The sequence below is a fragment of the Suncus etruscus genome, chromosome 7 (genome assembly GCF_024139225.1).
Source record: "Suncus etruscus isolate mSunEtr1 chromosome 7, mSunEtr1.pri.cur, whole genome shotgun sequence".
Lineage (NCBI taxonomy): Eukaryota > Metazoa > Chordata > Mammalia > Eulipotyphla > Soricidae > Suncus > Suncus etruscus.
The window spans coordinates 27540785-27566516 of NC_064854.1; the positions used below are offsets into that span (position 1 = coordinate 27540785).

At 40.4% G+C, this 25732-nt stretch overlaps 1 protein-coding gene across 1 annotated transcript in view; it reads left to right on the top strand.

Annotated features, from left to right (window-relative positions):
* Positions 1 to 25732, top strand: part of ARMC3 (armadillo repeat containing 3) — a 78709-nt gene that overhangs the window by 42615 nt on the left and 10362 nt on the right. Inside the window, exons 10-15 of the mRNA XM_049777535.1 lie at positions 12838 to 13087; positions 14270 to 14406; positions 15810 to 15978; positions 16902 to 17002; positions 17709 to 17810; positions 18459 to 18554. Of these exons, the coding sequence (XP_049633492.1) occupies positions 12838 to 13087; positions 14270 to 14406; positions 15810 to 15978; positions 16902 to 17002; positions 17709 to 17810; positions 18459 to 18554 (855 nt within the window). The remainder of the gene's footprint in view (positions 1 to 12837; positions 13088 to 14269; positions 14407 to 15809; positions 15979 to 16901; positions 17003 to 17708; positions 17811 to 18458; positions 18555 to 25732) is intronic.

Sequence of the window (25732 nt, forward strand, 5' to 3'; positions counted from 1 at the left end):
AAAAGGAATTCACTTGGCCTAAGAGATATGGGGTTTCTCTGTCCTTGGAGTATATTGTCATGGGATTAACTATAGACTCTGTTCAGGATCAGTTACTCTCCCGGTGGTGCTTTTGTGGTGTTTGGGAGACTTCTGCTCTGTCCTGGGTGATACAATCATACCTCTGTATCTAGAGATCTCAGTATCTGCACAGATCCAGGGGTGGGACTTATGATGCAGTCAGTCTTTGTGGTTCTAGAAGTTCTGTTCCCTCAGTGTCATTTTAATCTATCTTCTGTGGTTGGTGATCTTGGTCTTTGCACTGAACCTAGGATGGCACCTAGGATAGCGTCTTTCTTTGTGCTTCCAGAAGCCCCATTCCATTACAATTGTCTCTTACCCCAGTTTATTATTTTTCTCTTCTTCAAACAAAACCACACAACTTGAACTAGCTAGTCCTGCCTCCCAGTTAGAGGGGAAAATAAGGGAGGCACCAAGACCAAACAGGTGTAAGACTACTAAGTAGTAGGCTAGATACAGAGGGGATCACATATTCTAGCAGCACTGGGGGTGAGGGAAGAGGATATGGGAGGTAGGACAAAAACGGAGGTGTAGGGAGGACAATTTGGTGATGGGAATCCCCCCTGACTTTATGTAAATATGTACCTAAAATATTATTGTCAACAATATGTAAGCCACTATGATCAAAATAAAAATTATATTAAAAAATCAAAATAAACAAACAATAAAAGTTAATGTTGAACACACACACACAAAAAAAAACTATATCAAACATCACAGATTGTTTTTCCCCCTCTACTTATCCCTGATTACATTTTATGTGTTAGTAACAGGAAGGGTTAATAGCCATTATAATCACATACTGTAATAAAAATTATGTGAATGTGGTCTCTTAAAACATGATAGGTGAGATGTTGGAACCATAGTTGACCCAGAAAATTAAAATTGCAGGAAATGAACCTGTAGACACATCTCCTGGGCGTTCTAGGAGTTGAAGCTCTTGATCTCCAGCCAGTCTTGCAGCTTTCCTCAGCCTCCTCTTCAGGGACTCCTTGACTCTGGTCTTCTCCCAAATCGAACAACCAAAATGTATCTTTATTCTTCTGGAACTTTCCGTGTCTACAGTCCAGACTGACCTTTGGAAGAATGAGCTTTCATCATTTCCTTCTCCTTTTCCCTTTCTGCTCTCCTTCTTACCCACTTCCCATCTTTTCCTCCAAGGCTTTTTCCCTCTTCCATGGAAAGAATAAGATTAAGAAAGGAGAATATCCAATGGTTATAAGAATTTCCCACTGAACATTCTGGAAGTGTAATTCGTGCCTTCAATTATTCCCTGAGGAATGATACAGCACTAAACAGCCTGGCTTGGGTTTTTGTTTGTTTTGTATTTTAATGCTTACCAGAAAAGGCCATACTTTCTTAAGCTCAAGAGACAGAGTTGTAAAACGGTAATGAACTAAGAAAAAACATGATTTCAATCCCATGGTGGTTGGCTGTTTGTGTATAAGTTTTAGCTTCTTTACATTTTCTTTTCCTTTTCCTTATTGTTTTTGGGACATACCCAGCAGTGCTCAGGGTTATTCCTGGCTCTGTGCTCAGAAATCTCTCCTGGTAGGCTGAGGGGGGTGGACAACCATAATGGATGCTGGGATCAAACCCAGGTTGGCCGAGTGCAAGGCAAACACCCTACTTGCTGCATACATTTTCTCTTTTATAAAGCAAAAGAGTGAATCAGTCCTAGATTCTCTGGGGTGGGGGTGGGGATAGGGTATCCTCTAAGGAATTCCTCCTGTTCTAAAGCACTGGCATGAAACTCAGATGGGCCAGTCTTTATCACTATGCTTATTTCATGGCCAAGATTAAATCATTCATTCCTTTGAATCTTGGTTGTGTTGGCCATTATTTCACTCTTGGGTGTGCTTCCTGTGCTAAGTAGGGCATTGCTCTAGCTTGTAGATAGGGAATAAAAGTTTCCCCTGAAACCTACTTTTCTGAGACTTTTTAGCATGCATGGGAGACAACTCATGAATGAGTTTAGAAAGGGGGTTTTAGAGGTGATAACAGTGCTGATTAAGTAAAAGCCACAAAGCCGGCATCCCATCAAGAATGGGGAAAGGGTGATGGGGAGATCCCAGAGTTCCTCAAACAGGCAGAGCACGGAAGAGGTGCCTGTATGAGGGTTTGACTTGTCTTTTCACTCCACAATATTCATCAGCCTCTTTATTGGGTCAAGAAAAATCAGCAATACATATCTCTCTTCAAACTTTAGGAAAATTTATAGATGGATAAAGAAACATCTGAACACCTGAAAATGCCATTCATTTTGTAATACTGGAACACATCAACCATTATTCCTACTTTATCAGGAGATAAAGTCGATCCTGTACACATGGAGACAGTTCTTCTCTCCAAAGAGCAGCTTACTGAAGACTGGCTGTTCCCCACTATGTAAACAGAGGAGTGACATGTGTCAGAGTGGCTGAACAGATCAGCCAAAGTAAATGCATGTCATGTAAGAGAAAGAAGTCTGATTTCTTTGAGATTCATAACCAACCACTGCGTGTTGAGTAAGGCTCTGCTGAGTTAGCCAGCACTACAAAAAGCAGGTAGGAGAAATCCTGATAGCAACAGCATCCTGGAACTCATTCCAGAAGTCTCTAGTCACATCTGCACCTTAGAGGGGTAGAAACAGTTAGATGGCACAGACCTTAAAAAACAACAGCAACAAGCTAGTACTTCTGCATTTTCTTCATTTTGTGACAGGAGGCAGAAATTTGAGCATGTGCTCCCAAGGCATATCACTTATAAGCTCCGTTTCATGTATTTGCCTGAGCTCCATTGCATCATCTTTACTGCTGATAAGTCTCTATCAATGATATTAAAAAAAGAATGTCCTGGATGCTGTAGTGATAGCACAGCTGGTAGGGCATTTGCCTTGCACATGGCCAAACTGGGTTCAATCTCCAGCATTCATATGGTACCCTGAGTAATTTCTGAGTGCAGAGCCAGGAGTAAACACTAGTACTTGTTGGGTATGGCCCAAAAACCAAAAAGGAAAAAATATTTTCTCGACTCCTGTTGTCAGCCCTGAAGTTCTCTAGAGGGATACATGTCACAGCTTCTGCGGCTGTGGGTACTGTGGCCGAGGAATCACAGTTGTGGCTCAAAAGTGGATCTAGTTTCCAAACACACTCGATCTGGAGATCACTGTTATTATAAAAGTGATTGGCGTGTCAGAGCAATAGCACAGCAAAAAGGCTGCTGCCTTGCACATAGCCGGCCAACCTAGGCTTGATCCCTATCATTACATATCACTCCAATCCCTACCACGACTGAACCAAAAGCACAGAGCAAGAAGTAAACCCTGAGTGCCACCAACTGTGGCCCAAAACAAAATGAAACCAAACTAAAAGAAATGGCTGAAACAGGAGTTGGAATCTTGTTGGCAAGATCCTAACTCTGGCTAGGGTAGCCTGGAGACTTGTTCATCTTAACAGCCAATTCCACTCCTTACCTATGTAAGAGCCAGCACAAGTGTAGCAGGGCAAGTGCCCAGCCTGACCACCTGCAGCATGCCTGCTGCCCGTGTCCTCCTAGTGGCATACCTCTGAGACAGATGAGAAGTCATGCTGGTGGGAATGGTTGTAATCACTGTTAACAAACAAGGTTCTGATTGCCAATAGCACCATCTGCTTTATCGAGCTGCTCATAGTGCCCTGTATGTGGGCTCTGTCAAACATATTTCCTTGTGTCCCAAGGTCACCCTGGATCTGTGCAACCAGCCTTTGCAGATGTGCCGCTAGCAGAATCTGCAGACTACAACATAACATCACAAAGGTGTGCCCTGAACTCTGGTGACAGCCACATCAGCCCCTGACAACAACTGCAGCAAAGGAGCAGGGGACAGAGTTCCACACAGTGGTGTGGGGAGTCCTTGGGCTTGATCCCTTACCTAAGAGGCCCCCTACACCAGCACCCCAGCACTGCTGGCCCTGAGTAGTACCCAGACTGAGTAATGCCAGGAGCAGCCTTGGTACACTCTGGAACTGCTTGAAAGACCGATCCTCCCTAAAAAAATTAGGACAATATCTGAATAAATAACTAGACATACAGAGTCCTGGAGAGTTCCCCAGAGTCATCCCTTGATATGGGAAAAGGATCTAGTGACCCAAAATTGTCTGAAGTAAAAGCTTTTACACAGTTAATTCTGGACAAATTTATTTCACTGCATAATCAGAGAAGTAGTGCCTAAGAGAAGGAAGGCATTTGTAGATTTTATGAGCAACTGTGAGAGGTGACAAAGGCAGGCACCTCATTTTTTTAAATTTTTTATTTTTAATTATGAGAACAAAGATGCAAAGAAAGAGGGCAAGGTAAAGTTACAGTGGAAGGACAATCAGCCATAAACAGAATTCTCAGTAGTCTTATTGCTGATATCTTAACTTTGAATTTTCAGCCAAAGAACATTAAGAAAAATAAAACAGAACCCATGTACAATTACTTTGTCCCTCAAGTGCCCAGATTGTAGTACATATTTCTTAGCACACAAAGCAATCTAAAGACATAACATTTATGTAACTCCTTAAACATTGAAGGCAAAGTAGTTTTTTATATTTCCATGCACATGCATATTAGTTTAAGTTAACCTCAAAAGTTTAAGTGGTTTGTTTCCCTTAAGGATTAGAGTCAAAGGAGCACAGTAAAAACGGTGTTAGAGTGGCAATTATTGTTTGCATAGGCCCACCTAAATATGAGGGACATGGATTGAAAAAGCTTTGCAGGCACCTCATTTTTGTTGGGGCCTTCCCCTTCTTACAAATTCAAATCAAGTTGGCTACTCTTCCCTCCCTCATTCTTCACCCTGAAAGGGCTTTCTTTATCATTCACCTTGCTGGCTCCAGTCAATTAAAATACAATTGATCTTGGGGCTGAAGCAGTGGTGCAAGAAGTACATGCTGACCTAGTATGAACCAAGGTTCCATCCCCCAGCATCTCAGATGGTCCAAGCCAGGAGCGATTTCTGAGTGCATAGCCAGGAGTAACCTCTGAGTGTCATTGGGTATGGCCCAAAAACCAAAAAAAAAAACCAAAACAAACAAACAAACAAAAACCCAAACCAAATAAACAAAAACAAAAAACAACCCCCCTCCAAATTAATTTTAGAATAGCTTAGGAAGGGGTCGGGTCCCCACAAATCTAACTGTTGCTGCTGGGAGCCCTGCTCCCCTTATCTGTGCCTACCCTAAGCACAAATTTACTTTTTTCTTCATTGAGTAAGTGGAAGTGGATTATCTGCAGGGCCTCCATCTTCATATCCCTCCTCACTCTCACACTGAGTGGGCTGTAATGGAGACAAATGAGGATTTGGTTTTCCTGCCTCAGGATGAAGAGGTAAAGAAAATGAATGGGAGCAAAGACACCCAGTCTCAGGATGAGAGTTCATGAGACATGGAACCTTGGATCTGGCTTTGTTGCCTTTTCACTTCTCTCATATGTTTCTAGCAGGTATCAGCACCGCTCCTTCCGCCATTTGTTTTAGTCTCAGTGCCCCTTCACAGAATATTCGTGTTATATAAGAAGCCAAAAGTTAACTTGAGCCACCAGAATTTCCAAGTTGGTCACACTATCTATTGCCAATTGATTTTCAGGCCCTACTGTGGCTTGGACCTTCTTCTTCCTCATCTGTTGTATTCTACTCATGCCTCAGAGGCTCTGTCTGACACGTGGAAGTCATCCCACAGAGTTCACCTCTGGGGATAGGAACTGGATTCAAAGTGCTGCATTTGAGAGGAGGTAACAGCTGTAGACACAGCCCTAAGATGGAATAATAAGCAGGCAGGGGGTGGTGATGTACATGATGACCAAGAAGAAGCAATAGTGAAGCAAGGGTTCAGGGCCCATTAGTGGTTCCTCAGAGGGGAGTATATGGGGTGAATGAAATGAAAATGCTAAAGTATCTGACAGGAAAGGGTCCAAAAGCTGTGAGTTGACCTTGTGCTGGTAGGTTTCTCCTTCCCCATGTTCTTCAGCTTTGTGCTCTTAGTGCTGCCTCATTGAGAACTTGGGGACTGCAGGAAAAATGATCGTGTTGAATATTTTTTTCTTATAAGTGGTATAAAATAATATTTCTGTCCCGTTTTATATGGATATGTGAACACATCCATTTGTTTGGGGGTCACACTGGGAAATGCTAAGGGCTTACTTTTGGATTTGTGCTCAAAAGTCACTTTTGGCAATGCCTAGGGGAGCCACAGAGTTGGCTCTGTGTAAGTTCAGTACCTTGACCCCTGCGCCCCCAAACCAATCACATTTTTTAGCAAACAGGAGCAAAAAAAAAAAAAAACAGGAGCAAAACAGGAGCTTATAAAAAAAAAAAAAAAAGCAGAAAAGACCTAACTAGTTTGGGATCTCTTTCTTGAGGAAAAGAAAATTGTGAGGGAGAGAAAATTTGAAAGTCAAAATATAAATTTTCCCAGGGGAAGGGTACAGCAGAAAGGGGAACAAGAACTGGGTACCCGACGAGGAGTTGACCTTTCTTATTGCTGATCACAGAGAAGCCTGGAATCCAGAGAAGTAGGAAGGAAGTAGCAGGGGTCATGGTGCTGATGATAGAGGGAGGGCCACTTCCCACAGGGCCTTGAGATCAGGTGAAGACTTTGGAACTTCATTCATTCAAGCTGTGAGAAATGGTCAAAGTTTTAAGTAGGGAAGAAATAGGATTCCACTTAGTTTTAAAGTCCATTTTATCTGTAAGAAAAGAAAAAATTAGGAAGGGGACAAGAGAGACCAGTTAGGAAAGCTAACAAATCATCACAAGAAGACAATGTTGTGTTGGCTTTGCTGGGAAAGACGGAGAAAAAGAGATCTGAAGACTCCGGAGGAGGCAAATAGAAGGGCTCAGTCATAAATTGGATACATATGACATGTCAAACTCGACTTCAATTTACATATATCAAACGCTATAAACAGATGTTTTACTTCGTTTCCTTTGAAATTTACATATTAAACTCTTACTTGATTTAACTCCAACTGGATGGAGGCTAATGAGAGTAAATATCAGAAAATATTTTCAGATCACTGTGATGACATATGGCCCTCCAATTTTGAATTTTTAACAGAGCTGGCTGACTACTGTCCCATTTATTTGGATAATGCCATAAGATCTAAGGGCATAGAATTGTGTTTTTCAAAAGATGACAGGTTTCGGCTTTAACATGGGAAAAGAAAACAAAACAAAATGTCTGGGGTTTGAAAGACATCACTTTAATGCATTTCTTAAAGGAAAACTACAAATTCTGCCATCTATGTCTCTAATTCAAATTATTTTTTTTTTGAGATAAGAATAACTTGGATGTTTTTCCACCATAATAATTTAATCCTGCTTGTGCTTTTTATATGTAAACAGAGCTGTACTTAAAAATTATGGGCAGAAGTGTATGTAGATGATGCAATTTCAGTGAAATCTGGGCTTTGCCTGTCTGATTTCTCTTCTCACACTAGTTTCATAAAAATGTGGTCCGGAGCTAGAAAGATGACAGGGAGCAAAGTCCTGGCCTTGCACATGACTTACACAGATTTCATGGCCCCACATATGGCCCACTGAGACCCGCCAGGAGTGACCACTGAGCACAGAGCCAGAAGTAAGCCCTGAGCACTACTGGGTGTGACTCCAGAACAAAGGAAGAAAGCTCTATACAGGGGGCTGTGTATCTAGAACTCGTGTTTTTTGTTAGTTTGTTTGTTTGTTTTTGTCGTTGTTTTGGTTTTTTGGGGGACTACAACTGGTGACGCTCAGGGGTAACTCCTGGCTATATGCTCAGAAATCGCTCCTGGCTTGGGGGATCATATGGGATGCCTGGGGATTGAACTGCAGTCTGTCCTAGGTCAGCACATGCAAGGCAAATGCCCTACCGCTTGCACCACTGCTTTGACCCCTCGAACTTGTGTTTTTAAGAGCCAGGTATACTCCATAGTCTTCCCATAAAGAGCAAAGAAAAGAGTGGAGGTAAAAAGTGAGTATGAACTCAGGCCCTGTTCGCCTTGTGAAGGAAAAGGGAAGAAGCAATTCCTGGCAGAAAGAGGCTATGAGCAGGGGCAAAAGTGATGAAAATCCTGTATCTCTAGGCCAGTGTTTTTTGTCTTTGTTTCTTTTTGTTTGTTTGTTTTTGTTATTTGGATAATACTCAGCAGTGCTTAGGGTTACTCCTAGCTCTGAACTCAGAAATTAACTCTGGCAGACTCAGGAAACCATATAGGATAGATCGAACTTGAGTCAGCTGCCTGCAAGGTAAATGCCCTACCTGCTATGTTATCGCTCCAGCCCCAGGTTTGGTTTGTTTTTAATAAAAAGAAGCTTAAACGATAAAGCACAGTGCTCTGTCTATTTAAAAATATCTTTCTCTATAAAGAAGAAAGAAGAAAAAAACAAGTTCTTTTGGTACATAAAAAGACCAAGGCTATGAGAATCTCCAGGCCTGTAGCTTCTGACACAGACCCTGTTGATACACTTTTGTTCTTACTTTGTCCTTCTTGCTCAAGATGGTGCCAAATATTGGAGGCCAGAGCAATAGCACAGCAGGTAAGGCATTTGTTTGCCTTGCACACCTCATACCCAGGTTCGATCCCCAACACCTCACATGGTCCACTGACCCTGCCAAGAGTAATCTCTTTAAGTGTAGAGCCAGAGTAAGCCCTGAGCATAACTGGGTATGCCCTCTTTGACCCCCCCAAAGTGATCATTGTCAGCCAGGTCAACCATGTCAGCCATGTCAACCATGACTGGGAGTAGCCCCCAAGGACCCCTGAACATTGCTGAGAGTGACTCCTACAAAGTGAAAGTAATTTTTAAAAGAAAGTAGTCGAAGTAAAATAAAACCATAAGGTGTCAAAGAAATCCTTCATTTTAGCCAAGTCATGTTTATAAAGATTAAAATCTATCAAGTATTTGGCTTAAGGGATTGCTGGCTTTAAGTGCCTGATAAATAAGTCAAAGGAGAAAAAAGTGCCTTTGAAAAAGGTTTGAGGTTTCAAACTCTTGGTGGTGGTTACATAAAGAAATTCAATGTTTGGGGCCAGAAAGAGAACAATGGATACAGGTCTTGCCTTGCATACAGCCAACCCATGTTTGATCCTGGGAAGCCCATATAATCCCCTGAACCTGCCAGCAGTGATCTTTGAACACAGATCCAGGAGTTAACTCCTAAGCATCACTGTGTGTGGCCTCAAAATGAAACAACAAAATCAAGAGAAATTCAATGTTTCCAACTCTAAATAAAAATCCAAAGTAATTTTGTTAGAGCATTTAATTTTTGCCTTATTCATAAAATCAAAGAACTATTCTATATAATGAAAAATAGAATTAAGAGAGAAATTACTGGGATGAAGAAGATAGCTCCTTATCTAGCATGAAGGAGGCCCCAAATTGTATCCTAGGACCAGGTATTACTCTTGTGTGATTCCTGGCACTACTATGCCTGGATGATCATCCTCCAAAGCATCCCAGGAGGCTCTGAGTATCTTGGGGAGGCTCCTTACTGAACAGTAAAACTACTTGAAGAGTCTTTATTTTACCCTCTACCCCAGGAAAATAAAGTAAGGGCAGGTCCCCAGAATAGTACAGTTAAGAGGCAAAGTTTTCCTTCCCACATACAAATTAGTATTTGTTTAAAATTTTGCTTATATGGCATCAAATCAAATTTTGATTTTAAGGGGAAATACCTTCAGAGTTAAAAATGGAAGGAGCCACAAGAAGAGTTGGTGTACAGAGGGGACTGGCATATTGGCCAGGCAGAACTTGTTGCCAAATCTGCTTGGTCTAGTCTCCCAGGATTTCCATATGGATTTTTATAAGCCAGTTCTGGGGAATGCCACCAAGGTTAACAGCATCTGAGAGAGGTCTCTCGAGTCCAAGCTTCCTGCCCAGGTCCTGCTGGTCCATCTCATCCAGAACTGATCCATACCTCAGCCCATTAGCAGCATCCTTTCTTCTAGAATTACCAGTCTCTGGGTGGAGGTTTTGTTGTTCTCTGGCCCCTAATGGGCCCTTGTGACAACTTCTGTTCTTGAGGTTGGCAGTTTTCCTACACAATCAGCAAATTGAAGTGACAGTATTCAGTTCAATCTAATTCGTCAGAGTTCAGAGAGATGGGCTAAATCCAATAGCCCGATGGCTGCTTTCACTTTGGGTTATTAATATGATCCTAAATAAAAAGAGGTGGAAATGTTAGGAGTCATGTTATTTTTTACTGTCTCGATTACCTTAGTTACCATGATAGATTTAAATGGATTTACATTTGAGGTTTTCCTTTAAAACCAGGATGTTCTATTTATTATATTGCTTAAAACATCTTTTCCTTGAAGCAGTTCCGCAAGAGGCTCCATTACAGAGCATAATTAAATCATCCTCTATTGGTAAAGTGATCTTTGAAACATTTTTTTGTTTTAAGTTTTTAAGTGATTACAAAGCAAGAGTTTTAGAACACATGGTATTCTGAAAAGAGTAGGCTTTCTAAAAGAAAAAATGCAAATATAACATTTATATTAATATTTAATTTATCACATTCTCATACAAGAAAGTTAGCAACTGAATATGTCTACATTACTACATTATTGATGTCAATATCATGACCTTGGCTCCTTAATGTTTCATTTGTAAAAGCAATATTCGCCTCCAGAATAATTTGCTGGTTTAAAATAATGCTCAGGCGTGCATTATTCAGCCACCTAGTTTGAAAAAAAGAAAGATGGACTAGCTTTTTTAACTTTAGTTAGGGGTTCCCATGAAACTATGAAACTCATTCATAATTTTGATTTCTTACTGGTTAGGAATATTTTAACAGAATTTCTCGAGTAGAAGGTCCTGGTCTTGGAATGATCCCCAAGCTGCAGAAGAGTTTATAACAAGGAGCCACTCATAATTTTTTTCCTTTATAAAGTGACCAAGAGGCTTGGGAAACGGAAAGAAAGAATTAATGAAAGAAAGAAAGGAAGAAGGAAGGAAGGAAGGAAGGAAGGAAGGAAGGAAGGAAGGAAGGAAGGAAGGAAGGAAGGAAGGAAGGAAGGAAGGAAGGAAGGAAGGAATGGAGGGAGGGAAGGAGGGAGGGAGGGAGAAAGAGAGAAAGAGAGAGAGAAAAAAGAAAGAGAGAGAGAAGAAAGAAAGAAAGAAAGAAAGAAAGAAAGAAAGAAAGAAAGAAAGAAAGAAAGAAAGAAAGAAAGAAAGAAAGAAAGAAAGAAAGAACGAAAGAAAGAAAGAAAAAGAGGGAGGGAAGGGAAGGAAGGAAGGAGGAAGAAGGAAGGAAAGAAGGAAGGAAGGAGGAAGAAGGAAGGAAGGAAGGAAGGAAGGAGGAAGGAAGGAGGAAGGAAGGAAGGAAGGAAGGACCTAGGAAGGAAGGAAGGAAGGACCTAGGAAGGAAGGAAGGACGGACCTAGGAAGGAAGGAAGGAAGGAAGGAAGGAAGGAAGGAAGGAAGGAAGGAAGGAAGGAAGGAAGGAAGGACGGACCTAGGAAGGAAGGAAGGAAGGAAGGAAGGAAGGACGGACCTAGGAAGGAAGGAAGGAAGGAAGGAAGGAAGGAAGGACGGACGGACCTAGGAAGGAAGGAAGGAAGGAAGGAAGGAAGGACGGACGGACCTAGGAAGGAAGGAAGGAAGGACGGACCTAGGAAGGAAGGAAGGAAGGAAGGAAGGAAGGACCTAGGAAGGAAGGAAGGAAGGAAGGACGGACCTAGGAAGGAAGGAAGGAAGGAAGGACGGACCTAGGAAGGAAGGAAGGAAGGAAGGACGGACCTAGGAAGGAAGGAAGGAAGGAAGGACGGACCTAGGAAGGAAGGAAGGACGGACCTAGGAAGGAAGGAAGGAAGGAAGGAAGGAAGGAAGGACCTAGGAAGGAAGGAAGGAAGGAAGGACGAACCTAGGAAGGAAGAAAGGAAGGAAGGACGGACCTAGGAAGGAAGGAAGGAAGGAAGGAAGGAAGGAAGGAAGGACGGACCTAGGAAGGAAGGAAGGAAGGAAGGACGGACCTAGGAAGGAAGGAAGGAAGGAAGGAAGGAAGGAAGGAAGGACCTAGGAAGGAAGGAAGGAAGGACGGACCTAGGAAGGAAGGAAGGAAGGAAGGAAGGAAGGAAGGAAGGAAGGACCTAGGAAGGAAGGAAGGAAGGACCTAGGAAGGAAGGAAGGAAGGAAGGAAGGACCTAGGAAGGAAGGAAGGAAGGACCTAGGAAGGAAGGAAGAAAGGACCTAGGAAGGAAGGAAGGAAGGACCTAGGAAGGAAGGAAGGAAGGAAGGAAGGAAGGACCTAGGAAGGAAGGAAGGACCTAGGAAGGAAGGAAGGAAGGACCTAGGAAGGAAGGAAGGACCTAGGAAGGAAGGAAGGAAGGAAGGAAGGAAGGACCTAGGAAGGAAGGACCTAGGAAGGAAGGAAGGACCTAGGAAGGAAGGAAGGACCTAGGAAGGAAGGAAGGAAGGAAGGACCTAGGAAGGAAGGACCTAGGAAGGAAGGAAGGACCTAGGAAGGAAGGACCTAGGAAGGATGGGAAGGAGGAAGAAGAGAGAAAGGAAAGAAAGGAGGGAAGAATGGAGGGAGGGAAAGAAAAACAAATTTTTTAAAGTGACCCAAAGCTGTGGACATCAGAGAGGATTTTTAAAAAAAAAAATGCATTTTTACATGCCACCCTCCCAGATTCTATTTAAACCCTGATTGGCTCACTCTGGAGTTCACGGCCTGTTAAATTTTTTTCTAAAACTGTAGTTAAGTACTCATTTGGCTTTCAAGCCAAGGCAGGCTCCCCAAAGAGCAGTTCTAGAATTGGAATGAATGAAGGTGTTTCTTCTTCCCTTCTTAGTGCTGCGGCCGAGGCGGATGGCATCGACCCCTTAATAACCATCCTGTGGAGCAAACGAGACGGGGCGGTGGCCAACACCGCCACGGTGCTGACCAACATGGCCATGCAGGAGCCACTGCGCTCCACCATCCAGAGCCGTGGCGTCATGCTGGCGCTGCTGCAGCCGCTGCGCTCAGCCAACACCGTGGTGCAGAGCAAGGCCGCGCTCACCGTGGCCGCAACCGCCTGCGACGTGGAGGCCCGAAACGAGGTCAGAGCCTCCCAGTTGTTCTACACTGTGCTTATGGGCCAATCAAGAGGACACAGTCGAGGGTTCGAAATGACCCTTCTTAAAGTGTTGCATCCCAAAGAACGCCAAGCGTTCGGGATGGCAAGTCTGTGTGCCCCAGTAGAGCAAAACACGACTGCAGGAGAGGCACAGTGCTTCTCTTAAATCTCGTGCTCCAGGAAGAGGATATTTTTGGGGGGTGGGGGTGGTGTAATTTGGGGGGGTTAGTTATTTATTTTTGGTAATCTCGAAACCTCTGAGACACACCACTTGTTCATTTAAGAGAATGGGTGATTACATTGGGAGGGAGTCTTAAAATGGAATTACAAATATCTGGGGCTGGATTGGTGACACCAGTGGTAGGGCGCTTGCCATGCAAGCGCTAACCTAGGATGGACTGTGGTTCGATCCCCCAGTGTCCCATATAGTCCCCCCAAGCCAGGAGCGATTTCTGAGCACATAGCCAGGAGTTACCCCTAAGCGTCACCGGGTGTGGCCCAAAATCCAAAAATAATAATCATAATCATAATAAAATAAAATGGAATTATGAAAAATGAACTGTACATAGCCACAGTGGAGCAAGGCATCTCAACGCACGTAATACTATGCAAAATAAAATGCAGCATATATAGACCCCTTACAAACACACACCTTACACATAGACACACACACACACACACACTCCATGACTCCAGGTTTTTAGAATTCAAAAATATGCCAAACTAAGCTAGCTGTTGTTACAGCTCTCATAGAAGGAGGTTCCTGGAGGTAGCTCTAAATCTGGGCAGTGCCACCAAATTTTTATTCTAGATTAATTTAAGGCAATAAGAAATGTTTCTCCTGGACAGGGCTGACCTTAGCTCCAAGGAATTCACAAGCCCAGTTGACTCTTCTCGGCACCCTTCCTCCCTCCCTCTGACCTCTGCTTGGCTTTCGGTAGAAAATTGTTCCTTTCTATAAGGCTTTGCAGTTGATTTATTTCCCCCTGAATTTCATAAAACTTATTAAGGACACATCCCTAAATGGTGGTGGTTTTTCTTTTTTGAACCAGTTTAAATAAACCTGATAGCAACCAATGAAATTTTATCTCCCCCCAAAAAATGGGGCATTTAAAAAAAAAAACTCTCTACTCTCAAGGCATGAAATGTGGTTGTCTACTTTCAGCTGAAAAACTCCGGGGGGCTGGAGCCCCTTGTGGAGCTCCTGCGCTCCAAGAATGATGAAGTGCGGAGGAACGTCAGCTGGGCCATTGCAGTGTGTGCTAGCGATGAGCCCATGAGCATGGAACTGTGCAGATTAGGGTGAGTGGCTGCCAAAAACAGTTACCTGGTTCAGGTGAAGATAAAGAAGCCTGAGGAGAGTCAAGGGCAATTTGTGCTCCCTCTCAGACGCAGGCATGGGCCTCTCTTCTCGGGAGCATCCTGTTTCCCTTTACGAAGTCCTTAACTCTTCCCTTCCCTTCCATTCTTTTCTCCTTAAAAATGTATCTTAGGGGTTGGAGAAATAGTATAGCAGGTAGGGTGTTTTCCTTGCACATGGCCAACCTGAGTTTGATCCTTGGGCATCCCATATGGTTCCTCGAGCACTACTAGGAATAATTCCTTAGTGTAGGGTCAGCAGTAACCCATGAGAACCTCTAGGTGTGGCCCCCAAACAAACAAACAAAAATGTATCTTAGACAGTCTTCATCATAGTTCCTACTGAGTAGATATTAATTAGTCCCTGATCAAAACAACCAGTGAAATGCAGAGCTGTAATAAGTCTCTCTCTTACTCTCTCTCTCACTCTCTCTCTCCGCCCCCCCCCCCCCCCCCCCCCGTCTCTCCAATGTGGTTTGTACTACAAGTGAAGGATGTCATGGATGTCCCTTTCATATTAGACCCTTCTCTACTCTAACTGCACTCTGCTCTTTGTGGCTAGCTTCCTACCGTGGACTAGTTCTTCTACTCCTCATCTCTATTGTGTCTGGATATCATCTCCACACTCTTATTTTTCTTGTATTCCACAGATAAGTGAGATTATTCTATGTTTATCCTTCTCCCTCATTTTACTCAGCATAATACTCTCAATGTGCTGGTGGTGGAAGGCTATGTGCAAGTAAGTGCCATCACCCCTTTGTTCTCTCTACAGCCCCTATTTGATACCTCTTACCTTACTTGACCATTTCTCTATCTTTCATTTTGATAAGAGCTTCTCTCTTCCTTTCCTCTGCTACTGGTTAAGAACAACCTGGTTTTCTCTCAACCCTCAAGGGCCAGCCAGGAGTTGCTTTTCCATTCCCTCTTCATCAGAGTCCTGGTTTTATCCACTTTGATCAAATCCCTTCTCCTCCCTAGTACCCAAGGAGATGATTGCTTATGATCTATCAGCAATTGGGTTAGACTGTCACCTGTTTAGCTGGAAAAACTTGGAGCTGAAACCAAATCCGCTTTAAATGAACAACTTTTCGGCTGTTTGAGTGTTAACACACACACAGACACACACATACACACATACACACACACACACACACACACTCTTATCCTTTTAAAGAGCTCCTTTGTCTTTATAATTCTGTCAGTAGCACATCATCTCCAAAGGTTCTGGATGGCTTTAAGCTTTCCTTCTCAAGTCTTCATTCCAGAGGTAAACTTAGTACCTAATTGGGAAATTAATATTGAATTTCTTATATGGAACAATTAATACCTTTTCCTTTTATTGACAGGGCTTTGGAGATACTTGAAGAAATCAATCAATCAGTCAGTCGAAAAAATAAATTCAGTGAATTAGCCTATAACAAATTGCTTAACTACAACCTATCCCTGAAATATAGCCAGCTCTGCTATTTGTCATCAAGTAACATAATAACAGATGGATTCTATGACTATGGTCGGGTAAGTGACGGCATTAAATGACATTTTAGTATGTATGATCATTATTTCATCTTTAATCATGATTCTATTATGTTACAATTTTACAACCAGCTAAGTTAAATATTTTTATAGACTGGAATTTGGGGATTAGGACGTCTTCTTTCACTTGGTCTAGTGATGACATTTTGCATTTGTGTGCAATTTTAACAAAAATATGATTCCTTAAACTAAATCAGTTTGCTAATGCTAGTCTTAATGTCTTAGATATAAAAAATGGATAATTTTCAGTTTCTAGGTTCTGTTACTTGTAAGGGTCAAGATTATGGATAAGATATGCATTTTAAAATTTTATTGTAATCTAATTGGAATGAACCAAATGGTACTACTAGATCTTGGAAGAGAGAAGGATATAATTTTAATTGGATTGGAAAAAGACCTTAGTTCTAATATTTCTAGGGGTCAGGATTATTGATAAGATATGCATTTAAAATTTTTATTATACTCTAATTGGGATGAACCAAATGATAATACTAGATCTTGGAAAAGAGAGGGATATGATTATAATTATAATGGGACTAGAAAAAGACCTTAGAAGGTAATCTCATCTGAACCTGCTCTGGCTGATAAAATCTAAGCATAAGGCTTTGCTAGTTCTGTTTTCACACTATCTCACAACATTTTTAGCCACCCATTTAGTCATTAATTTTGATAACAGATGATAAATTCTCCCTCTCTAGAAAGATAGACTTTCAAATTCAAATATAGTGAGAAACTACAAAAATATTTTCTTCTCAAAGGCAAGAGGTGCAGTTCAGATTCCTGTTTCTAAGTGTGCATGTGGTCTGAAATTAGACAGCTTCATAGTTGAGACCCCAATGTACCAATATCAATTTTTAAGTGTATCCCATGCAGATATTACTTTTCAGTCCTCTAATTCTTTGCAGATAAACCCTGGAACCAAACTTCCATCGTTGAAGGAACTCTCATCACAAGAGCTAAATGATCTACGTCCTATACTCTTAATTAACAGTAAATGTTCTGATGTGTATGTTTTGGTGGTGAAGAGGGATGTGATTCAATGAATCATGGGACATTTTTAATTTGTTCATCATCAAGTGACTAAAGGTTTCCAAGTACTCTCTTTCCCCTGGATGCATCACCATCATGAAAATAAGTTGCGTTCTGTAAACTTAGCATTTGATGTAGTAGCAGCCACTGAGTAGTCATGGTGATCTTCCTTCTGACTCCAGTTATCAAATCAATTCCATAGGTCCTATTTCAGTCACAACTCCTTAACCTTTTGAGAACTTAAAGAAAATATCAGTACATTAGAACAAATCAAGATAAACCATATTTACAAAGCTCCAATATTATTTCCAGGTGTATAATACTGTCATTCTTTTTTTAATAAAATAATAAATAGTAGAGATAAAAGTTTTGTCTTAACTTAGCCTCTCTTCTCTGCTTTTTAAATTTTGTTTTATTTTGGGTCCATACCTGGTGCTCTGGAGTTAATCCCGGCTCACTCAGGAATCACTCCTGGAGTACTGACTCCTGAGATGCTGGGATGGAACCCAGGTTGGCCATGCACAAGGCAAGCACCCTGCCCACTATACTATCACTCCAGCCCTCCCCTCTGTAAAATAGAATGCAAAATTCAAGTAAACCAAATCAATGTTTTGTAAGGCAGGAAATATTAACAAGTAAATTGTTTTCATTTGAATCTAATCTTCAAACGTGTAATATTTTAGTTCTTCACCTCAACCTACAGAAGAAAAAACACCAGATAGTGCTTATGGTCGAAGTGCCTCTACTGCATCTTCATTAAGGAAAGGAAGTAAAGAAAAGATCACGTAAGAGACTGCTTTTTGTCTAAACTCACAGAATCTTCCTCTAAACTCTGGGAGGAAAGAAATGGTATATTTAGGTAATTTCCTAATTATTTGTTTTGTGGTACTATAATTTCCTCTTGCCTTTTCATGGTGGAATGGGCTGGGAAGCCCAATAGAGACTCTCTCTGATCTCTTATTTATTTATTTATAGTTAGTTACTTTATAAAATTACAGAGTATCTAAGGTGTAGCTTGACCCATTTTATATGGCTGGGATCCACTGTGACTCCCACAAAATTCCAGTATAATCCCAGTATCAGAAAGACCTCTACTCATTTCTCCTATTCATTTCCTCCTCTTCACTAATCGCTAAGAGTTTGAGGTGAGTATGCTAAATAAAGGAAGTCAGGAAGTAAGAGAAAAGTACTGGATGGTTTCTCTGACAAGGCACACAGTGGGCTTGTGTGAGTCTCTGTGAGGTTGGTGACTTGTGCTTGAGATCACACTTCCCCTCCTTATGGTAGATGTAGTTGAGTTGGGACTCTGTTTTTTCAATAATGAAAGGAATAACACGAAAGTACAAACACGTTATAAATTGTACATGGTGATATATTGTTCAGCTGCAGTTTTCTTCAGACAACAAGACCAAAACCTTTACTTTTCATTTCAGTATTGGGTTTGTGTCTCCCACAGAAGAGAAATCAGAACCCACCTCTGGGAGAAATACTTCTGTTAGCAAAAGTGGTCCTAAAGATAAGACACCAAGGTAGGAACTGTTGTATTTGTCTTACAGAGTCTCTGTTGCCTTGTTCTCGCCCCGACACTTTCCCCTTCCCTCTCCCTTCTTCATCTCTCCTTCCTGGATCTTCCCTCCCTTTTCTCATTTGGTCTCCTTGGGCTATTTCTGGGTCCTTTGCAGAACAAATTGATCAAAATCTCCTCTTACTGTTTGTCTTTTGGTTAACTCTCCCTAATATGTACCAATTAAAACTTGGGATCTCTGGAGATAGAGTAAACTTTTTTAAATATAATCTGCTGATAGGTCCATTAATAATGTTTAATGTTAGGGACCAGGACTGTGGGTAAAGAACTTGCTTTGCATGCAACTGACTCTGGTTCAACTCACAGCACTCTAGAAGGCCCCCAAGTCCTGGCAGAAATAATTCCTGAGTGCAGAACCATGAGCAATCCCTGAACCAGGTGTGGACCCCAAACCAAGCAAACAAAAACTTGTTTAGTGTTGACAAAAATGCTAGTTTCTGACAAAGACTAGTGAAATATTTAAATCAGCCATCTGCTAATTTTTGTTTTCTGTTTTGGGGTCACACCCAGCAATACTCAGGGATTACTCCTAGTTCCATATTCCTGAGGGCACCAATTTTGGTTATATTTCTGAGTTAACTCTCAGACTTCAGCTAGGAGTGGAAAAGTACACTTTAAATAGGGTTTGGGCTCGTATTAGCCTAGAGTTCCTTATTATGGAGTTAGAGGGGGAATCTTGGTTCTTACATAGCAGGAATCTATTATGTATGTGGACCACAATTTTTTTATTTACATATATTTATCTAGTCATTCATTGAGTTGTTCAAGATCATGAGGCCTACCTGCGGAGACTCTCCCACCTTCTGGAATTTATTCATCCTTTAAGAATGTAGTGAACACTTTTCAGGTACTAGAAATTGTTCCTGTGTTAAAGATAAAGCAGAAAACGAAAACCTCTGCTTTCACAGAACTTACATCCTACTGGGGAAATAGCAAACAGACAACTTCCAAAATATACACACTCACATACATGCATTCACAAACACTGTATCTTCCTATGTGCAGAGTAAGTCATATCTCCATTTTTACAATACGCCCCTCTCATCACTTTAGAATAAATAGGGCTAAAGGGAATGCCCCACAGGAATAGATTTCTTTCTATATGGAACATTCTCCTTTATTTTTCTTCCTCACTTACCTGGAATTTATTAAATAGTTCCTGATATTGTGGTTTCTTTACACAAACATAAATCTAAATTGAAATACCAAGAGGGCTGGGTTCGTGATTTATATTTCTTCCTTCAGTCTTGCCCTGTGGTTTTTAACTATTTGAGTAGCTCATGGTATCAGAAAAGGAAAAGTCAATACACAATTTGAAGTCAGACAAATTTCTTTATCTACTCACCTACATAAGCCCACTTAGAAAATAATCGAAAATGTCCTCATTGTTTTGGATTCCTGCCAAACATCTGTTTTCTCAGTTGGTTTTGCTAAGTCTCCTCAAGAAATGAAAACAGTTCTGTTCTTTAATCAAAGACTGATGTTCTTCCTGAGTATTAATTGTTGCCACTTCCGAGCTCTTGTTTTCCTACTTAAAAATGAAAGTTCTTATTAACACAACTTGGCATGTGAAAGAAGTCCAAATAAAACACTTCTATTTATAGCAGCAGGAGACTACACTGAGGAGTTCCAGTCAGTTATCTCTTTTTAATCAGCTTGATGCATTTATCCCAGAGCACTGGATAGCATCTTCCTGGGACAAAATGACCCTCCTTACTTTAGACAATATAGTCAGTGACACATACAGCTGCTTAGTTTTGTAGAGAGCTCTGTAGAATCACAGTCCAGCATTTTCCAATTTTATGAAGCTATTCCTATTTTTAGCAAATTTATCTGTGCTTCCAACCATTCTACCTAATAATGGTTCTTTTTTTTTTTTTTTTTTTTTTTTTTGGTTTTTCGGGCCACACCCGTTAGATGCTCAGGGGTCACTCCTGGCTATACGCTCAGAAATTGCCCCTGGCTTGGGGGGACCATATGGGACGCCGGGGGATCGAACCGTGGTCCTTTCCTTGGCTAGCGCTTGCAAGGCAGACACCTTACCTCTAGCGCCACCTCGCCGGCCCCCTAATAATGGTTCTTAATTCAGTCAACTCTTACTATGTATGGAAAGCTATCATTTTTCTTTACAAAAATGAGAGGAGAATGATCAAGATGAAATAACTAGGAAATAAGCACCATTGCTTAGAATTTTAAAATCACAATAGACCCATTTAATTCATGATTAGACTCTACTCGGCTTGTAATAAATGTAATACAGAATTAAAATACATAAACCATTTAATATTTGTGATAATTATAGTTTTGTATGATTCTTCAGTAACAGTTGGTAGAATCATTTTTCTATTTTTCATCCTCAAAGTAGAGAGAAAACTCAAATAGACTTCAGTTAATTTTTCCTTCCATCTTGTCCTTCAAGTAATATCCAAAGATAGTTCTTACACCAGGACAATGATTCAAAAGGCCAGAGTGTGAGGAACTGGAGCAATAGTTTAGTGTGTAGGACATTTGCCTTGCATGTAGCCAAACTGAGTTCAATTTCTGGAATCCCATTTGGTTCCCCCCAGTACCACTTGGAGTGATAACTGAGTGCAGATTCAACAGTAATCCCTAAATACTGCTGAGTGTGATCCTAAAACCAACCCCAAAAAGTGTGTGTGTTGGAGGGAGGGAGGTAGCATGCATTTTTACATGCAAAAACCTGAATTCAGTCCCCAGTACCACATGGTCTCCTGAGCATTGCCAATTTAACCTTTCTTCCCCACACCCAAATTAAGATACAGTAATTCTCGCCTCTAATAAGACTAGTGAAATATTTATGTAGAACAGAATTTTTCATTCCTATGAATACATAACTTAGAGGATATACCAGCCTACCCTTGGTTTTTGGCCCACTTAGAAACCTCTGAGGAAAAAAAATCAAAGAATCACTAAGTAAGTCAAAAGATGTTTACTTATGTTCATAAATTAGACCCAACATGAAAAAAAAAAGTCAGTTTTCCCACAGCTGATCTGTAGATTTGATCAAATTGTCAAAATTTCAGTTGATACAGACATGCTAAATCTAAAACTTTTAAGGAAAGATAAGTAAGCTACAGTAACAAAAAGATTCTTTAAATCAATACAGTTGATAAAGCCGTGACAGCACAGTGGTAGTGCATTTGCCTTACATGCAGCCAATCTGGGACAGACCTGGATTTGATCCTCGGCATCCCATATGGTCCCCTGAGCCTATCAAGAGTGATTTCTGACCACAGAGCCAGGAGTAACCCCTGAGCGTTGCTGAGTGTAGCCCAAAACCCAAAATAAATAAATGAATATTGTTGAAAAAATTACTCAACCGTGAGGCCAGAGAGATAGTGAGGTGCTTGCCTTGCAAGCAACTGATTTGCATTTATTCCCCAGTAACCCATTTGATCTCCCAAGCTTGCCAGCAGTGATCCCTGTGCACAGGGCCTGCCAGACGTAAGCCTTGAGCACTATCAGGTGTGAAAAAGGAGAAGAACTCAACCTGGTTTTATGACTTATTTATAAAGCCTTAAGAAATTCACAAATTTAGTAATAAATATAGTACAACCTTTTTAAAATAGAAAGTAGAAGGGAAAAGTAAAAAACCTTCCCAGTTGGGAAAGAACTTAGTATAGGACTAAATATAGTATAATATTTATGAAGGAACATATAAACACATTAATAAACAAAATAGAATCTAATATTAAATTATATTAACATGTTTTTAATTTAAAATTATATGAGATAATTATATATTCACGAGTTATTCTAATAATATCAAGGATCCATATGTCCATAATTTAGTTTCCCAGAAAAGTTGTATGTTAAAAACATAAAAATATTATTTACTATGTAGAAACACAACTGATTTCTGTGTTGAGCTTATATTTTGAGATCTTGATGAACTCACTTATTACTTTGAGGACTTTTGTTATTATTTTATTTTGTTGTATTTTTCATTGAGGTTTTCTGCATGAATAACCATGTCGTAGACATGTCATTAGTTTTCAGACTTTTGATTTAGAGCTTGAGAATATGCTTGAGAGCATATTTCTTTTGATTTACTTTCTTTTGTAAAATTCTTCACTATTTAGATCATTGTTATCCAAAGTGAGCTGGAAATGCCTAGAGAAGAAGTGATAATTAGGGTGCAGTTTGGGGATGGTAGTGCTTTCTGCTTTCAAGAGGGAGATTTGGGGGACATCGAGTGATTGGGTTGAATAAACCTGGGGACTTCTGGCTTACTCTAAGATTTTAATTAATTGAGAAAGCCATATTAGCTCTAATTCATTAAGTATTTTTACTTCATCTTTTATCTCTTCTGGGTTTTTGATGGTGAGAATATTAGATATTTCTTGTGGTGCTACAGTTACTTGAGTCTCCATCAGTGGCCTATTCAATTTTTTTGTTCTCTGTGTTTTTTAGATTTGGACAACTTTTTTGGGTACTTTTTTCTGTTATCTTCATTCTGATAATAATTTGGTGATTTGTAAGGACTTTAAAGCAATTTTATCTATTTTTATTTCTGTTCCACATCTTATTTTGATAACTTCTACTACTAAGGCTTTCTTCCTCCCTAATCATTTCTGGAGTACTTGACCTTATAACATTTTATATGAGTTATCTTGGCTTTGGTGTCAATTGCCTTCTCCCAGATGAGCTGAGATTTTCCTTAATATGCATTGTAAGTTGTATTATATTATGAATCTTCTAGGCTTTATTTACAGGTCTTACAAATTTTCTAAGAAAAAAAATTTTTTTTGGCTTTTGGGTCACACCTGGCAGCAATCAGGGAGTTACTCCTTGTACACTCAGAATCACTCCTGGCAGGCTCTGGGGACCATATGGGATGCTGGGATTTGAACCACCGTCCTCCTGCATGCAAGGCAAACACCGTACCTTCATGCTATCTCTTCAGCCCGGAATGCTGCTTTTTTTGACCCAGTTGGTATCAGTTTTCAAATTTCAACCCAGGTCCTTAGGTTGTCACTCCACTATCCGGTTTTCAAATGCTTTTTCAGAGCTTTTTGTAGATAGTTTTTGTACTTGTTAAAGTCTGTCCAATTTTGTCTATCCCATATATCTATCTATCTTGGGCATGGTATTTCCAGTCAGTGCTATGCATGCCTGGCTTGGGAATAAGTGCAGGAGCTCAATAAATAAATTTACAGGGTTCCTTTCCTGGGATCTCCTATCTTTTTGTGTTGCCTTTATCTTTTCCAGCTCCTGAGGTTTCCCTTATGACTCGCAGGTCAGACAACTATATTTATCATGCCCTTCTTGCTCTTACATTGACCTGTCTCCTTATGTACAGTCCAAAAGTTAGTATGCAACAGTTTTAGGATCTTTTGGGAACCCAATATCACCACATCTCCCACAGGATTCTTTAGGGAGAAACATAATTTAAAAACAAACAAAAAAAATGCCTTCTTGGGGGCCAGAGTGACAGCACAGCTGGTAGGGCATTTGCCTTGAACATGGCTTACCTGGGTTTAATCCCTGGCATCCCAGTAACTTCTAAGTATATAATCAGGAGTAAATAACCCCTAAGTGCCATCAGATGTGCCCCCCCCCAAATAAACAAGCTTCCTCTATGTTTCCTCTTTCCTGTCTTTCAAGGGGTTTCTCCTTGAATTCTCTGCGCTGAAGCCTATTTCTAGATTTTGAACTAGGTTTTAAATCAGAGTAAATAGATAGAGGAGGAAAATAAACAGATAAATCCATGTTCAGTTTGACTAGCAACTCAAATCAGTCTTTATTAAACTTCTTTATACTATTTATTTTTCATAATCTTCAATAACTTTTACATACCTCTCGATCATGTTGTAAGATTTTCTTCAGACAGAGAGACAGATATGATTACTCAGTGTTACCTGGAGTATGAATCCATGTCATTATTTTTATTTAACTCATTAATTCAGGGTGAAATCAGTGAAATACTACTATTAGCTCAAAGAACAGTTGAGGATCAAGGCATTCATATAAAATTTAAACAAGGAATGTTAGGAAAAGGTTGCTGATTTACAGAAATAACTTGCATCTGTACTACACACCAATCTGTGTTCACAAGCAATATTCCAGATTCTTCATTAGGCAATATTATGTTTTTGGTTTTTGGGTCACATCAGGCAGCGCTCAGGGGGTACTCCTGGCTCTACACTCAGAAATCGCTCCTGGCAGGCTCAGGGGACCATATGGGGTGCCAGGATTCGAATCATTGTCCTTCTGCATGTAAGGCAAGTACTCTACCTCCATACTATCTCTTTGGCCCACTATTTTATAATTTACTAAGTAAATAACATTTTTCATAAATATAGAACTAACTTTATATGCCTACCACACTTTTAGATGCCCTAAAAACCACAGAAATATGTACCATTTGTTTTTTTCTTTACCAGCTGTGGATAAATTTTCTTTCAAAAGTTCTTTTGAATTCTAGTTGCCCTGGTATAGTGCTAATGTAAAGCATTTGGTTTACAAAGTTACTATACCTCTATCACCACCAAAGTGTCAAAGACACTTCACTGTTGTCCTGTTACTTCTTGGGTACCTCTCTTCTTTCTCCATTCATTCCTTTCCCCCACCACTTGGAAACTTCAGTTTTGCAGTCAAAGCCCAAGGATTTTATATTATGCTACTGAATGATAGTACGTCATATTTTGATACTATATATTCTTATTTTTTCTCATTAGGCATCATATGAGGAAAGCCATTAGGCATTTGTCTTTTTCCTTTTGATTTATTTTGCTAACATGACCCCCTCTAGTTCCATGTTAAAGCAAAAGGCAGTATTCCATTTTTCTTCCTTATAGCTGTGTAAAATTCCATTGTGCATATATACCACAACATATTGGGTAGTTTTGCTTAAAAATAAAGGTTGAAATTCTTCTTGCAGAAAGTCTCAACTGAAAGCAAAGATTATGTAAGACTGGCACAGGTCCCAGAGGAACAACATTTGTTTTTTGTTTTTTCCCCAATTCAGTAAATATTTTATTACATACCTACTCTCTGCTGTCCTATATTGCTAAGCTATTGTGCAGAGCTGTATAAGACTTTTTAAAATTCTTTAAGATTGCTCTTCTGTACGTTCAGAAATCTCCCAACTTGAACATT